Raw genomic sequence first — 17,698 nt, 5'->3', positions numbered from 1 at the left:
CTCTGACTGGTTAATAGACTCATGCAGCTAAGTAGCTGCGCACCATCTCTGTCAAATAAGCAAATGAATAAAATGAAATAACAGCTGCAATTCTAGTTATTTTCCATACTAAAATCAAAAAAATGGAAAAACAACAGATGCATGGAAAGTATGAAATCGGTCTAAATTTAACCTTAAAAACATTACATTTGAACTCAAAATACAAAATACCACATAATACCACTTATACAAATAAGTCACACAGCACAGTACTTCCTCTTTCCTATTCTCAGTAAAAACTAGTTTTCTACACACAAACCCCTACATCTAATGTTGTGGTTGCTTATTTCCACACTGCTGGCCAATGCTGTCACTTAAACAACCCTGTAAATGCGCGGCTTGTAATTAGACGCTGCTGTGGACTAAAAACAAGGTACCTGTCAGGCTAATGCAGTCGGGGCGAGCGCTCCTCAAGGAGAACTGCTATGCCACATTGTACTCGCTGTGGGATCTGACCTGCCTCCATACGTCCACAACATCCAAGCCACATGAAGCCCTGATGTCTGAGCAGTGTTTGACAGGGTGTGTGTGTACACCAGTGTTTTTCTTTTTGTGTGCACAGAGTGTATAATTATCCTCATTAGTAACACACTTTACAATGTATTAATCGTAAGTATTGATGAGGCACAATCAGACACAGTCCTCCTCCAGAGGTAAAAAATAAAATAAAATAATAAATAAAAAATACAAGTCACATATTGATGTTCTCGGTCACCATTTACAAATTGAGTTACAAATCAAATGTACTCTATGTCATTGCGAGCAATAAAGATCTAGATTTTTTGGTGCTGAAAATGTGTCCATCTATCCAACTTGGCATTCTTGAAAGGGATGGGGTGAACTAAACAAAAGGAGGGGATGAAGGTTAGAGAGCTAAAGATGATCTCTAGCTGAAACAGTGGCGGTTCTAGACCAATTTTAATACGGGGGTCAGGATGGGACCGGCTTTTTTTGGGGGGGCACATACAACCCTGGAAAAAAAGATAAATTCCTCATTCAGACTTGAGAAAAATGGGACGTAAAATAATGTTTACAATTTTAACAATTTTGATTGGGTAGCAAACTGCTGAGACATTTTATTTCCGCCTTTCCCTTCAGCACAAAATCATTGCGAGAAATCTGTCTTTGTATTATTGATACAGACTCCCTGTCGGGGGGGTGGGGGGGGGGCCACAGGGGGGTCTGGACTCAGAGTTACGGGGGCACTGGCCCCTGTTGACCCCGCCCCCGAACCGCCCCTGAGCTGTAAGCTTTTACTTATCATTTATAATAATCTTTAAATCTTTTTACTGTAACTGTACATTGGTTGACATTTTACATAAGTAAACATTTCATTGGAACTGTGTTTTGAAGTTTAAGTCCTTTTGTATTCGAAACGTTAGCAAATATGTATCTTCAGCCAAAAGAGTACAGAATGTCATGAGCCTGTGCCACAAATCTATACATTGGGCATTGAATCAATTTGCAACATTTTTGTTTTATAACATATCAAAATACATGTTCTGGGACCCTTCCTATGTATGTAATTGCAAAATTCCTGATTATCTTTCTTATGCTAATGAAGCCAGATAAGTTATCAAGCCACCTGTCAAAAGGCACCAGAACACATTAAAAATTACTCTATTAAAAAAAGTTCTAGGGGAGAAACCTCCAAAGCTCTGTGGAAATTGTCCCACACAGATTTTAAACGCTTCCTATGCCGATGATTGTAACACTAACAAAATACAAATTCTGTTCACTGCGGTGGAATCTACAGCTGAAGCAAGTTTCAAGAGTCTGCTAATTGCTTTCGTACTGTACAGAAAAGAATGACATGACATCACTGGCTTCCTGGAATTACAAGCAAAATACATTCAATAATAAATAAATAAAAAACCAACAGCATCCATTTGAAAACAGCCAACATAGATTGTAAAGTATAAATAATCTGCAGTTAAGGAGGGAAAAAAAGGTCAAATACTATGGTATGGTCCTTTAAACAATACAACAAAGTGTGGGATGTGTAAGAGCTCTCTGAAAGCTCTTAGCTGACATGTTTACATTATCTATAAGTAGTATCTCTGAGAGTGTACCATCAATTTCCTGCAGTTTGTGTAACAGAACGGCAGGGGAACATCTGTCAATCGCAGCAAAGTGTTTTCCCTCTCTGGCGGGCGGTGCTGACGGGGGGGGTGGTGGGCTTCCATGGCCACATCCATCCACAAAAGTTGAAAGTCATAATCCTTGATGCACAGTGGCTTTAAGATGTAAGGGGATAAGCATTTGCATTTGAACTCTACAGCGGGCGTCATGAGAAATGACTTGGACCTTTGAGCAAATCATTTATCACAAACTTGTTAGCCATCTAGGCTGAAAATTTGAATATGTGTGTGGGTGTATGTGTGTGTGTGTTTGTGTAAATATGTGCCCACTTATGTCTGCGTGTGTGTACCCGTGTGTGTGTTTGTGTGTGACTGTGTGTGTCATCATAACGTATCCAAAGCTTTAATTTGGAAATCTACTCAGGGATTACTTGTTGGAATACACTCAAAAGATTAAGCATCCTCTATGTTTTACGTCCCCCATCCTGACCTGCTTAATATCTTGCCAGTCTCCACAGCCAGCCTCAGCAAGTTGCATCTAAAATGTCACAGAAGTTAAAAGGCTGTCTCAATCAATCTGCCGACAGACACATAAGCTACCTTATGGTTACTTTAACCTATAACCTGGCAAGTCTGTCATAAACCTTTGCCCTTCTTGTTGATTTAACATCGATCTGACCACAGAGAAATAAAAAAAATAATAATAATTTACCATATGATGACAAAGCAAAGTTTAAATTAAAGGGACACAAAAAAGTTTAATCCTCCATGTTCTCTTATTGTCCAAAGTGCCGTTAATACACCCAGAAACAAAAGATTAAACTGAATAAGACTCAATGTGCTCACAGTGTGCTGCAGCAATAACACAAATCGCCACAAGTCTAGAAAAATCCCCTTGCAGGTAAACTCCATGGACAGCTGGATAGGTCACACTGGTACCATCGGCTGTCTGACCTTACTAACCTACTATTTTTAGGAGTTTAATGATGTCATCGCCTACTGAATGTCCTCAAACGCATCCCTGTTTCGCTCTGACTTGAACACAAGTCACTGAATCAGATTTTACTTCTTGGGAGATTAAGTTCCTGTGATTTTGGTGGAGAGGTTACAGAGGGAGATTAAAAATTAAAGGTTTGGCTGTGTGGTCTGATGCCAGTAAAATTGTGCGGCTACCTCCACTGCGTCCACACTTTTCTATAAATGTTTTCTACTAACTCATTAAAGTCTCACTATGAAACACAATGACCTTAAATGCTGACACGCTGGTCAGTGAAAAGGAAAGCTACAGTGCTGTGGCACACTGTAATTGTCAATCTGTGACATTTTAGCCTATAGTGTAAACATCTTAACATGAATATGTGGTAAGAGGCTGACGAGCTTAAACTTTTCTGCTACTCAACGTGTGTCAGTTTTAGTCTGGAGGCTTTATCTTTGTGACAGTGAGTCAGATATTAGTGGAGGAACGCTGCACTTCTAAATACACTTCTTTTATGAACAACACACGAGAAAAAAAAGATATCTGCACCAAAGCTTAATATCACCATGTTTGCTACTTGCTATCATCCATTATTTTGTATCATTAAAAAGAGCACCTAATGGAAGCCATTTGTTGAAGCTGCAGGATTTCAGATTCACACAGATGGGTATTTGGTTCACTATAACCCTTGAACTGGGCCTGGCACTGGCAGGGTCATCCTGTTGTGCTTGTTTCAAAAGCATTTGGATTTATAGGATTATTCAGTGCGCAGGCTGAGTAGCAATATTTGGATGGTTTCACACTGTCCCTTTGATTGGGAACAAAGTCCATCAATCTACAGATAAAACACCGTTCATGCATTTCTACATTTACACTGAGGTTAGAAAATAAATCAAGAGTGCTTCTCTTGCAAAGAACTTTGTACAGTATCCATACAGCATCCCCTCTGAACAATACCAGAATATCAATCCGAGGTGATCCGCCCACTCCCGTTAACCTAATCATGTCATAGAGCTTTTGAGATGATGAAATCTCCAAAGACCCCCCCCCTCCAGCTGCCAACTCCATGTTTCTCAGTAAAGGGCTCCAGTGAAGCGGCGGTGATTATCCACACCACATGTCGTCTTGTGCACAGCCCGTCTCACGCCACACCCCTCCCACTGACAGGATCTATACATTACGCCCCTAAGTCACAGACTAAGTTATGAAGCCTTAAGAATGTCATCATCCATTGTTCGATTTGTTGTGTCTTGTTCTGCAGCAACTATTTGCACCAAGCCTGACGCTCAAGCTACTGTATCCAATTACACACATGACATGCATGGGATCAAAAGCCAATCGATGCTTTGGTATTATGTAACAGCCTGCAGATGATTAACAAGCAGTAAGCAGGACAAGTACTCACCCTGCGTCATTTCCATATCCACAAATTAAGGCATCCTTTGCTCCTTCGACTTTGTAAAAATTATCTAAGGGAAGAGGAAATTGAAGTTAAGGAACTTCTCTAAATGTCTCTGAATGAATTGTGCATATGTTTCTTGTACATATGTTGTCTTTTTTTTTTTTTTTTTTTTTTTTCTTTTTCGGCTGACCTTCACTGCTGAGGAAGTCCATCCTGGAGCTCCACGTTCTGTTATTGCAGACGAAGGAAGCGTTGGAGCTGTAGGAGGAGTTGACGCAGTGTGCGAGGCTGCGGACGCACTTTTGCCGCAGCAGCCCCATGAAAAGCTGCAGGCCGATGAGGGCGAACACGCTGAGACAGAAGACGGTCAGGATCATCACGTCGGCCAGCTTCTTCACAGACTGGATCAAAGCGCCGACAATGGTCTTCAGACCTTAACAGATGCAGGGAGGTTTGGGTGACACACAGATAAGTTAAGTTGTCTGTTGATGTGGAAAAATAGATCCAAACATGACTGGGAACGAGAGTAGAAACATGGACACTGAGGTTTGAGCTGATTGTAGTCTTACCTGGGATAACTGAGATGGTTTTCAGTGCTCGTAGTACTCTGAAGGTTCTTAATGCTGAGACGTTCCCGAGGTCTACAAACTCCGTCACGTATCTGGAATTAGACATAAGGAGATTTATGTATGTCTGCAGGGAGAATTAAGAAAGCATTACAGATCGCCAGGGTCAATGTTCAGACATGATTTTTACCATGTCTTTAAATATACATTTCAATCAAATAGCATTATGGGTTATATAAACATCATTTTATTGGCTAAGCATCTAAGTTTCCTTCAGTTGTTCTTTAATTCATGTAGACTTACAATGAACAATGTGTAAATTAAAAAATCTGTAGTTCCTTTAGAATGTGTCAGTGGCTTTACATGAACCAACGGCACATGATTTTTTGGGGGCCAATTAGGAATAGCTGCAAACATAACACTGACACATACGTCGATGTGGCTAACTTGTTAGCAGTAACCTGTTTACCAGCAGATGCAGCGCTGGAAAGTTTGTCAAATGCTTTGACAAATAAAACTTGAAAAATCCAGTATCTGTGACTGTTGCAGGCCTCCTATTAAAGCATCCAATTGTTTCATTAAGCCTGTATAAATCACTGTACAGGATGCCTGTCTGCCTATTTCGCGGCCTTCCTGTGGGCACTCTGTGAGTCTTTCACAAGGCGAGGCACATGTATAACTAAAGCTATCAGTGAACCAGAGAAAGTACAGCCAAAGGTTTTCAATACTAATATGGTAGCTCGATAACCAGGTTTTTTGTTTGTTAATAATGATAATGTTAGGCGTTTTCTTCCAAGTGAATGAGACATGAGAAAGTTGGATACGGTTAGCTATGATAACAATGTGCTGCGCTCACAGCACACAACCGCTGAACCTGTTGTTCAGCAGCTAGCTAACTCAGTAGCACAAAAAAGATAGCCTCTAAGCCAAAGAACAGAGCCACTGCAGCAGCAACAGACTTGTTCAGCAGCTAACATTAGCACAAAACACACAACAATTATTGAATGTAAATTATTAATATCTAATATTAGGCCAGCTGGCCAATGAGAGCTACAGGGTAGTGTCGGTGCAGTCAGGCAGTGCACATTCAGGAGTAAGTGTTTTTGCTGAAATAGCTGCCAAAAGCAATGTTATGAGAGTGGTGATAGTCAACTAAACTGCAAGTAAGTCTTGTCATAAAAGTAATGATTACAGCAGATGAATTACAGAGCTGGTCGGAATTAGCTGACTGAACCGGAACTGGTCAAAAACAAATTAATCGCTGAAGGTAATGACAGCTTTCAGTGTGTACACACCCAGTGAAAGGGATTTTGCCTCGCTGTTATCAAACAAAGCAAATGTCCTATCAAGATGATTGGTTTCAGACAAGGCTGCATCACTGCACCATGAGGTCACCTAGGTCTAATCTGCCACCTGCATCATGTGTAGTCAGTCGTGGCACACAGATCTCTGACCTCGACAATAGGCTTATGTTCATAGTGTTTCAAATCACCACTCAGAATGACTACGGTCACTTTGACATTACAGAAAATTACTTCATCTGCCCGTCATGTCAGTCAAAACCGTCCATCAGGACAGAACGGGAGAACTCAATTTATGTGGGCATTTTTCTATCGGAAGTTCTCTCTGGTAGGTGTGCAACTGCTGATGTAAAGTGGATGTCGGGTAAGGTTGATGGCTGATATGAGTAGAATGTAAATGCTACTGTTACATACGCCATAACAATGACGCTGAAGTCCAGCCAGTTCCATGGATCTCTCAAGAAGGTGAATGGCACTACGCAGAATCCTCTCGCAAATATCTTTATCACCGACTCGAAAGTGTAAATGGCAGTGAAAGTATACCTGAAAAATAGAAGGAAGTGAGGTTATCTCTGAATCTAGCGTGTTACAAATTTAAATGTTCCAAATGCAATTTATGCATTAAAATAAACCACAGTCAGTAATGATGAAGACTGAAAGATGTGCATGAAAAGTAATGAATAATGTAGAAACATGCAGCTGATCATTTGGATCATATGTGTGCAGGGAAACATCTAAAACATGCAGGGCCGGGGGCCATACTTAAACATCTCTTCCTCTTCCCGAACAAACTCTTCCATGCTACAAGATACATACTGTACATATGATGCCTGGGCAGTATACAACAGATAGAATATACATTCAACAATAAATAAACCCAAAACAATACAGAAAAACAGGTGAAGACTTTGCAGTGGTTCATATTGCATTTTCTTCTGTAGTTTCATACAAGCAAAACACTTTTGCTTCAGGTCTCACAGTCAAATGGTGCATTCGTAAACAGTCATACCACAAACTGGACCGTTCATAAATAAGTTGGCTAACTGCTACCTAGTAGCCTGTATTTCTTAAAGTTATTTTCATTGGCATATTGTTACAGTATTATGTCTCATCATCTCTTAAATGGACCTCTGCTTACTGTGGACAAGCTCTTTCCCAGGAGGTGCTACATTTTTACTTTATTGAAAGGGATGTTTAACTTTCATCTATTTCCTGACTGCTGACCTGTTTGTTAATTCAGACAGAGCACATTCTACTGCTTTGAACAGCAACACTCCTTTTAGTCTAAGTACAGCTATAGTCAGCAACAGGTTAGCTTAGCTTAGCATAAAGACTGGAAACAAGGAAACATGCTGTGTCTCAATTCAGGGTCTGCATCCTTCGGAGGTTGCATTTGAAGGCCAATTATGTCACAATGCCGCGCGAAAGCTGTCCCAAATCAAAGACTCCACCAAATGCAGTTTACTTTTCCCTCTCTTTGGAGGATGCACCGCTACTATCCTTTGTGGCCTCAAATATCCAAAGATTCTTTGCGTGCCCGAAAAAGAAGAAAGAAAGAGAGCAAATGGTGACATCGCATGACGTAGATGCGGTTAACAAGGTCTCTCTCCGAAGGACTCCCCTTCGAAGATTGCAAAGGCCGAGTCCTTCAAAGGATGCAGACCTTGAATTGAGACACAGCAACAGTCTGGCATTCTAACACCTCTAAAACAATATACACACAATATAGCTCTACTCCACACAAAAGCTGATAAGCAATCTCACATTCATGAGAGGAATTCAGAGATTTCTTTTACCTTCAGACAGTGCCGACAGCTGTATCTTCATATTAAAAAAATAGGGTCCTATCAGTCTATTCATCCAACTATTGGCACAAAGTTCTCTTTTTTACATTTATTATGAATTAATTTCTAAAGTTGCAAAAGGTAATGAACAAATAAAAACGTTTCTTTAGCATGCTGCATGCTAAAAATGCCTTAGACCCACTGATGACGAAAACATCTTCCATATCATGCACAACACAATAAATCTGAAGACAATTAAATATCAATTTTCATGCCCAATTACTTGCATGCTTTCTTCTAACGTGCCAATGTGGCACTCCGACTGCAGTAAATGTAATATGCATGACATACTTACATGTCAGCTGATTCATCAGCCATCACTGACAAAAACAACAGACCCCAGCGCAGCCCAAAATTAGACCACATGTAGTTCCGGTTTCAATTTCTGTCTGAGACACATAGTTTAGGGTGAGGTAACATCTTAAATACTGTGTGTACTTACTCCAGGTACTTGGTCCATGGTGCCGGATCAGACATGGCCATGAAGCAACAGTTGGTCAATATAGTGAACATTATGAACAGGCTAAATAATGTGGGAAAGAAGTTAAGGAAAGTGCACTGTGGAATAGTTATTTACAGTTTTACAGTCACACAGGATATTGTGCTATGCCAACAATGTGTTACACAATGACCCAATATTTCCTGTAATCCTGTAAAATATAGGTCTACCCATTAGTATAAACCATCACTGTGCATGCCATCGGCATTACAAGTACATTGAATGCAGATTATACAAAACATAAGTATATCAGGGGAGTGATATCATTCTCCCTCTTGGATGTATGATGCTATGACATGAACTCAATATTCATTAGAAATAAATCATCACAATAATCATCAAAACATCTTGCTAATAGGACTCTTAAAATCTAAAATGTAGCCAAGAGCATAATGTTGTCAGTTACAGTTATCTGTGTGATTTCTCGGTTGCAGAGAATCAATGACAGCCGACTGGTTTTACTTCATAGGTCATCTGATCAATAAATGTTTTGTCTTCCTACAACATAGTGGAGCTCCAGAGGAAAGATTCCCCCTCTGCATGTAAGGTACAAATCGGCTGTCTGAGAACTAATAGGCAGCCGTCACATGATGCGAAATCTCCTTGCTCTTATTTCATTTCAGAGATTAAAAGAGGGATATGAGGGGATTTGGTTTGCAATGCCAGAGAGGACCATTACAAAGCTGTTTCAAAAATGGGACTATGAAAAAAATCCAATAGAAACCTAGGGGGGGGGGGGGGATCAGTAAATATTAGAAATTGGCTTATCTGCCGGTATGAGATCTAGACTTTTTATGGCATTGAAATATTATTCTGGTGGAAACTTTTCACTACGGTTTTGTCCTCAGCCGGCTGCCTAATTCACAGTCTAATCTTCATGTTATCACAAATGTCGGGACACTGACATTAATACCTTTTACTTTTAAGAGAAGCACTTTCTGGAGTGGTTGTAAACACAGCAATATCTGAGAGTGGTTTTGACACCCTCAGACCTAATCCTGATTATTGAGTTTAAGAACATCTTCATTATACTTCTGTGTTTTTTAAAGGGATTTACCCTCATTAATATCACCCTTTAACAAGCAGATTCTCCATCAAACAATCACAAGAGTATTTCGAAAAGGATATGAGTGGACTAAAACTTTTATGGCGATTGATCTGAGGAAGTGAAATGGACTAAGTATGTAAAGTGCAGATGTGGCACTGAATCTGAAGATGGCCTTCCCTTTGTTTAGTACTATAAAAGTCTGCAAAGAAAACAGAAAAAAAGAGAAATCATAGTGAGAAAAAGCACATTCTTTAAATATAATCATCTACATTCTGTAAATGAAACAAATCATCACAAGTCATCAGGGCATAGATACATTTCCAAAACATGCGAAAGCAGCTCGGGTCAATTGTTTTCTTTACCCTGCAGGGCTGTTTTATATAGCGGCGTTGTTGAGTCTACCACTCGGTCTACTATCTGTGTTAACTCCCACCATAAGCACTTCTGCCTCCAAGAAAGCAGTGAGTGCACATACACGCAACGGGCGAGGCCAGTCGAGATAATGGAGACAACTCCAAAGCGGGCTGAACCTTTCCCCAACAGATGTGGCATTTATTTAAATATTTTTTCGTCTTTGGATAATCCTCCCATCCAACAGCGCATCACATGCCAAAACAAAGAGACCCTGAGAATGACTGCCACGTCCTTTTTCATCTCTCCATAAGCGGCCCATTAAGGGGCAGCAGCCTGATCTACTCTGCAAATCAAAACTTGCTAATCCTATTTCTGCATCCAAAAGAGATCTAAAGAGACGCGGTCGCTCACCTCTCGCCTCAGCTTGCTGCTCTAAAACACCATTTGGTGAATTCAGTGAAAACCCTGGCTTCCCCTGATCGGGAGTATCACTGACATATCATGTTCACAGGCTCCATGTGAGAGTTTTGTTGATAATTTAACATGAATTAGTAAAAAAAATAATAATAGCGTCAAAAACACTGCTCATATGTCAACGGCAGAACCATCTTTAGCACCATTAAACTATGTCTTCAGAAGAAATCATGTCTACATTTAAGAATGCTGAAACTTAAGTTATGTGGAATTTAAGTGGTGAAGAATTAAATATGAATAAAGTTCATAATATTTCAAGTCTGTCTTAATCAGGTGCCCATATGTGTATTAAAACAGGTTTTACTTGCGATAATCATTTTCCTGCTCATACTGGCCATTCAAAAATGAAAAAAAAAAAAAAAATGTATTCCAAAGTTCATCTGAAGATTAAATGGGGCTCCAACTGTCTGAGTTAGACTAATAAAGCTGGTATTTCCTTAAGTCTTTTTGTACCAAATGTCCTTTTCTGATCTTCATCCCTCTACCGTGGTGACTCATAAAGGAACCGCTGTGTGATGAAAAAAAGAGTGAAAGACTAATTTTAAAGGACACCGACATGAAATGCTGATGACTGTGAATTACATCCCCCATCACTTCAAATGGATCCATCTTTTAATGGCCAACAGGATGAAAAACTACAGCAAGAAAAAAAATGTTCAATGACTTAACCTAAAAGGTTAAACCATATCTAAGCTGAAATGATTAGCTCTGATAAAAAAAAAAAAAAAACAACACCACATGCACAGTTCTCTCAATATCTTAACATCAACAACAAGGAAAAATAATCTGCCATCCGGTGTGGTTGTCACGTGCCCCTAATAAGCCTGACCAATCATTTCATTCAGCCGAGAGGAAATAATTGGACAGCCCACCTGTCTGTCTATCTTGGTACCTGCCTACCTACACTTGGTCTGTGTGCTCACTGCGCATGACTAGTTGGATATATTGCTAAAAGTATAAGTGAGTGAGTCACACAGAACAGCAGAGAAAGTGCAGCCAAAATGTTCAAATGCTAAACGATGAGTGCCAAAAGAAGAGTCACGTGTTTGTAAGTCACGTTCATTATGATAATGTAAGGATTTTTCTTACATGCGAATGAGACATATGGGTAGTTTAATCGGCATAGTTGGTCAACAGGCATTCACGTGTTTTGTCAGAGCAGCTCTGGACGGAGTCCTGCTTTATATTTTAAAAATCTAGTTTACTCTAGCTGGTTTCTCAACTTTTACTACCCAAGCTTTAAATACATGCACACACACACATACACACAAAGAAGCTCTCACCCTCTGGTTCTTGTAGTAAAATGGATCGATGTCCTCCAGTGGCATCCCGATGAGTTCTGGAGGGATGTCACCGAAGATGCGAGGCAGCTGCTTGCCTGCTTCCAGGTCGATCCTGGGTTTGGGTGGCTCGACATTCCTGTGACTGTCATGGCAACCCTTGGCTTTCTTTGCCTGCTCCTCCGCAATCCGCTGCTCCATTGCAGCCAAGGATTCGCGAGTGAACCGCCGCAAGCCCTCAGGACCCGTTGGTAACAGCATGGCTGCCATCTTTTCATCCTGATTCTCCTGTACTAGAATTTACTTACAGCTAAAGGCGGGGAAGAGGGGAGTGAAGACAGAAATGGAGGAAGGTCAGAGACAATAAGTACAGGCTCAAGGAACAGCTGAGCGTCCTGGATGTCACCCTTTGCTCAAAACTGTCCTTTCAAATTTTGCACCATTAACCACGACATTTTGAGGCCTCCTGTAGGAAGCTTTTGATCCATAGCACCAGTACTGGGTTGAGCTTGGTATAGAGAGGTGGTTAAGCAAAGTGTGTGTGTCCACTGCATTAAAAGCTGAAGGAAATCCATGTATAAAAATCATGTTGTCGCTATGAAAATGAGTCCAAACCTCTGGTCAAAGCCTCAGATAGTTTTGGGAAGGCCTCTGCACCCCCTTGCTTTGCTATATAAGTAAACTGGAGTTGGTTGAGTTTGTCTCCAACAAAGTTAGAGAGGTGGTCACACACTAAATCACCATACATTTACATAGCATGTTAACCCCTTTTCTCCTCCCTATTGTGGCTGTTGTATGCAGGGACTGGAGTTACTTGGGTGCCAGTTTGTTTTTTTCCTATACATTCAGAAATCAGTTAGCCTTCAAAGTCAATGGGTTTTTTGAATGGGTTCTCAATTAGATGCCTGACACAAGGTCTGTGGTTAACACAAGTTGAAAAGATGTCAAGTTTTGTCCTACAACATGAAACATGTCAGTAAATGCCCCAATTGTGATTTTTAAAGCGTTTATTTGCGAACACATGGCTAATTGTCAGGGAATTTAAACATCATCACACCAAACAAGGAGACTCATCTACTCACTAGTCAGTCTTTACTATTATTAACTATTCTAACTCTAACTGGTAGTTTGACCAATTTATGGTAAAGTATGTATAATTATTGTGTAGTAAGACACTCAGTGGCGGCGTCATTGAAGTCATGTGATTGTGATGTAGTTAGTTTATAGACTAACCTTAGCTTTTTTTTCTTCCGGTGATCATACTTAGGCTTTAAAAATAACACATGAGCTGTTTATTTGTGAAGATTATCTCACTGGACAAAATGTTCAAGTATCATAAACTTGTGTTTTCTTATTTTCTGCAATAATCCAAAATCCCATAGGCCTTCTGTCGAGGAGACCAGAGTGATGATAACTTGTGAGTTTGCCTACAGATAGGTCATCCCTGCAGCACTCTATATTTTTGTCTGTCTTCATTCTTCTACAAATAGAAACTTATCAGAATGATTCAATTCCACACAGTGGCTTCAACCCATGCTTACAATATAAAAGTGGTTCTGTAAAAACGCCTCTAAAGTGGATCTTCCAAAGATCTAATATATAACTTATCATTAACACACTAAGCAACAGGAAATATAAATAAACATTATCTTTTGCATTGAAATAATGGAGTGCACTGTATTTACCAAGGACACAAGTATGGACATCTTTATCGCCACAGCTCTCTCTTCTACAAACACTGTGTAGAGGCTTACGTCTAAAGCGGCTTCTGATTTTCTGATTGGATGATAGCACTGAGGAAAGTCCAGAGCCCCGATATAAATGTTTTACCCTTACCACTGACCACAGCTTCCTGTTATCCAACGGCCTCTGTCAAACTAGGGCAGCCATAGTTCTGAGTCATAGGGATTAAGTCCACAGTCTGATGCCATGACCAGGGGTTTTCACCAGCGCTCATTTAGGATGGCGGTCACTTGTTTGCCTCCACTGACCCAAAGTAAACTGCAGGGCCTGGACACACCAACCTGTCAACAACCTTAAAGATGTGCTAAGATTGTCTGTTAGCTGTGTTAGCTTGTTTTAAGTAAATACTGTTGCCAACAATGAGAGTTGTCGTAGAGAACCAAGAATATCCCCCTCCAATCAAAAATGTGTTGCTGATTTTCACTGTGGAGGATGATGTGCAGAGCTTACAGTGAAGCAGAAGACATCTGTGTCAAACAGTTAAACTTGGGAAAAGAAACAACAATTGCATATTCATGGATTCTGGAATTTTAAAATAAAATTGTGTAACTTTTTGACCTTAATATAACAGCCTCAAGATGGTTCAGTGTCTTGTAATAGAGTGAATGGTGTCACGTGTTTCTGCACTATGTCACTACAGTCACTTCAGTGAGGGGATGGGATCACAGCACCACAGCATGCACGTTTTCAACAAATAACGCACAAAATGCCAATGTCTACATTGTGTTGCTTTAAATGAGGCAGAGGGAGCAGATGTTGTTAAAAGGATTAAACAAGATAACATAACTTTTGGTGGAAAAAATATAGTTGACATAAATTATCATTCAAACTAAGATTAGCTGAAAGATGCAAGAACTCATAAAGCTGATTATCATGATCAGGGACCCATTTCAAATTACACAGTCATTTCATCCATTAATTAAAATGTCGGATTTTAATGAAATCCAAACCCCACAAAGAGATAAAAATCTGACTGATTTTGTCTGATCAAATATGTAATCAGGCAAATACCTAACAGCAAGGAAAGAATACCTTTCTGCTTTACCACCATGTTAATAATGTCAGACAACGGTTTTGAGTGTTGAGAGTTGTTTGATCTCATCAAAAGGACGGATTCACACATTCCCTTTTTTTTTATTGGCAAACTATTGTCCTGGACTATAGTAAAGCATAAAGAAAATCTGTCTTTATGTAATCTGATCCAGGACCAAATCCACTGTCTAAATAAAGAAAATACCAAAGGCCTCTCCATGACCAAAAGTTCACCCCCTCTATTTTAGCCAGTGACTGAACCTGATATCTTAATAACTGAAAAAGCTTTCCAAAGAGAGGATTACATTTCTACGTTCCCCTTCCGACAGAGGAACACCATTGTATCCTTTTCATATTGAATAAGCACTGCCAGTTCTCCATCTCCTCCTGTCCTGAAATGCATTGATCCCTTCACACGTCCAGCCAGACGCTAGTTATCTGCTTTCACTTGATCTGCTTATTTGGCCCAGGTTGATCTCAGATCAGCTCGTCTCTCACACTGAATCCAGCGCTTTCCCGTTTGCTATCAAAATAGATAGGTTAAGGTCCATTTGCAACGTCATAAATCTGATAAACAGGTTCAAAGCAATGATATTTCTGTCAGGATGCGACAGGATCTAGAAACTGTCCCAGCATTCAACTCTGTACCGAGCAGTCTGAAGCTATGCTAGTGACCAAGGCTATCAAAGCATATATCAATTATATTAATTCATTGTTGCATGCTAGGAAATGGTGGTAAAAGAATTAGAAACCAGAGAGAGAAAAAAAGTATTTAGTTGAATGAAATTTAATTCCCGTAATCGCCAGATGTGATATGGTTATCATCACTGCAAATAATTATCATAATTAGACTGAAAGTAGAGTGGAGCCATGGACTCGCACGCACACACACACAAACACACACACACACACACACACACACACACACACACACACACACACACACACACACACACCAACAGAGTCATCTTGGCAACATGTGTTCTGTAATACTACTGTTTTAAATTCTCAGAACAAGAAGTCAGATGATGAAATGTAATTGTGATAAGACCTCAGCAGCAAATGTCGCTGGTTTGAACTACAGCCTGTCTGATACTGAGGGCAATACTGTTGTTGATATTTGGATCCCTACTAATTTTTTGTGATTGTCTCTTTCTGTCTCTAGTGGTGACCTCAAACCTAATTCAGCATTTATGTTATGTCACTTTATTTTGTCACTGGCATCCAAAAGACGCGATAATCTGCAATAAATTAATATCAGCCGATGCGCCAACCTGACTGATTCTGACTGCTTTAACTGCTTGGACGTCTTTAGCAGCTGAAAAAATCAATGTATGATTTTTTTTCGCATTGATGAGCTACTTCCAATGTGTCCCATGAGTGGCTACACTCTGGACTAGGCAGTTAATTAAAAAAGTGACATGGTTATTCAGTTTAACAACAGACTTTTTATCGATGCATAAAAGGTTAAAAGAACCAAATGCTAAGTCTTTCTCTGCAGGACATTAGCGCTGCCTTTAAGACACGTCGATATGACCGAAAACACTAACTGACAGGTTGTGTAATGTTTAGAACTGCAACTCACTGTCAGTCTTTCCAGCAAACATGTGACAAAGATTTGCTGGTTCCTGCTCCTTAAATGTGAAGATTTGCTGCTTTTTCCTGTCATTTATTTAAGATTCCTGGACTGAAGCAATTTGAAGACATTAAAGACTTTTGGCTCTGAAAAATTGAGATGATAATAAGATTAATTTTTTTTTGACATCTTATAGACATAGCAATTGATTAATTGTAAACAAACAGCAGATGATGGTTAGCAAAAGCTATCATTAGCTAGAGGGAGGGTAGCATTACAAGGAATGTACAGCAGTTCGCATTGTAATTACCACACATTCATTTCACAAGTGGGTGCATACAGCATTCCTCATCTGGTGGTTCTGTCAGTGCACGCTAATGGGAACACAACTTTCTCCTAGTGAATTAAAAAGTAACAGATCCTGACCTGAAGAATGAGACATTTGCTGCTCAGTAAAATGTCAAGTTTTAGTTAAAGTCAGTATGATTTAAGTCTGCGGGTCACTGCAAAGAATAGTCATCTGCTCCACGTGAGTGATGTTAACTGAAAGTTTCACTAACACTCGCAAACCACAACATTCAGTAAATCCTGTGTGATGAAGGAAGGGTTTAGGCATCAAATCCTCCACAGCGACCAGTTCTCTCTCCATTCTGATTCTTTCCTCTCCCACTGAAGTGCAGCATTTTAGAATGTTTAAACTATGGTAAACTTGTCAAAACCAATATCTCTAAAACACTATTCAGAAATCAGAAATCATCAGAAAACACCCTGTGTGTGGAGCAAGACGTCATTGACAGAAAAGGCAATATCTTTACTGTAAAGGGCTTGATTAGTATTAGCATTTAGCCTTTGCTATAGCTCACACCTGTAGGTGTGAAAACTTCCTGCCTGTCGAAATGAAAACAAAACAAAACAAACATAGTCATTGATCACGGATGATTCTGCATATGACAAATGACACAGTTTGACAGGAAATGCGTGTGAAAAATGTGACTCCAGGTCTGAGCTAGTTTAGAGGAGACCACAGTCCCACATGACGTCACATCACACAGTGTCGCGTGGCGTCAGTTCAACTCCTTCCAGCTTTGTGACACATTTTGTTATTTTGGGGTGAGAGGGTCTCAAATCTCAAATTTGTCTTACATCCATTATCTTCCTTTAACTATTCATGGACACAAAAAGAGATGAGGATTTGATATATAATACCCCAAAAGAACTTTTTCCATATTCATTTCTATGAACTCATATTTGAGGACACTTGGAAGCAAGTATCGTTTAAAATGTCCGATATGCTGTTGGTTTTTTTTGTTTGTTTGGTTTTTTTTTGTTTGTTTCTTTCTTAATATTCGGAAATTAAAAAATGACAGCTCATGTTTGCAAAATAGAACACGTGTAATCAGCTCTTCGTCATTATGGTCATTATGTAATATGTTTCAACAACGGTGAAACAACTGGACGCTGTGTCAAACATAAATAAAACAGA

General features: G+C 39.8%; 1 protein-coding gene across 4 annotated transcripts in view; it reads right to left on the bottom strand.

Moving 5' to 3' along the window:
* LOC119010720 (sodium channel protein type 4 subunit alpha B-like) overlaps positions 1-17,698 on the bottom strand; it is a 46,321-nt gene that overhangs the window by 24,646 nt on the left and 3,977 nt on the right. For all 4 annotated transcript variants that reach the window (XM_037083100.1, XM_037083099.1, XM_037083098.1 and 1 more), the window contains 7 exons: positions 11,868-12,174; positions 9,837-9,955; positions 8,652-8,741; positions 6,780-6,908; positions 5,068-5,159; positions 4,689-4,931; positions 4,502-4,565 (listed from right to left, as the gene is read on the bottom strand). In XM_037083100.1, the coding sequence (XP_036938995.1) occupies positions 4,502-4,565; positions 4,689-4,931; positions 5,068-5,159; positions 6,780-6,908; positions 8,652-8,741; positions 9,837-9,955; positions 11,868-12,134 (1,004 nt within the window). In that variant the 5' untranslated portion in view covers positions 12,135-12,174. The remainder of the gene's footprint in view (positions 1-4,501; positions 4,566-4,688; positions 4,932-5,067; positions 5,160-6,779; positions 6,909-8,651; positions 8,742-9,836; positions 9,956-11,867; positions 12,175-17,698) is intronic.

This window comes from Acanthopagrus latus, chromosome 21 (genome assembly GCF_904848185.1).
Source record: "Acanthopagrus latus isolate v.2019 chromosome 21, fAcaLat1.1, whole genome shotgun sequence".
Taxonomy (NCBI): Eukaryota; Metazoa; Chordata; class Actinopteri; order Spariformes; family Sparidae; genus Acanthopagrus; species Acanthopagrus latus.
Note: the sequence above shows the minus strand (reverse complement) of the source record. Positions and strands in the feature narration are given on the sequence as shown.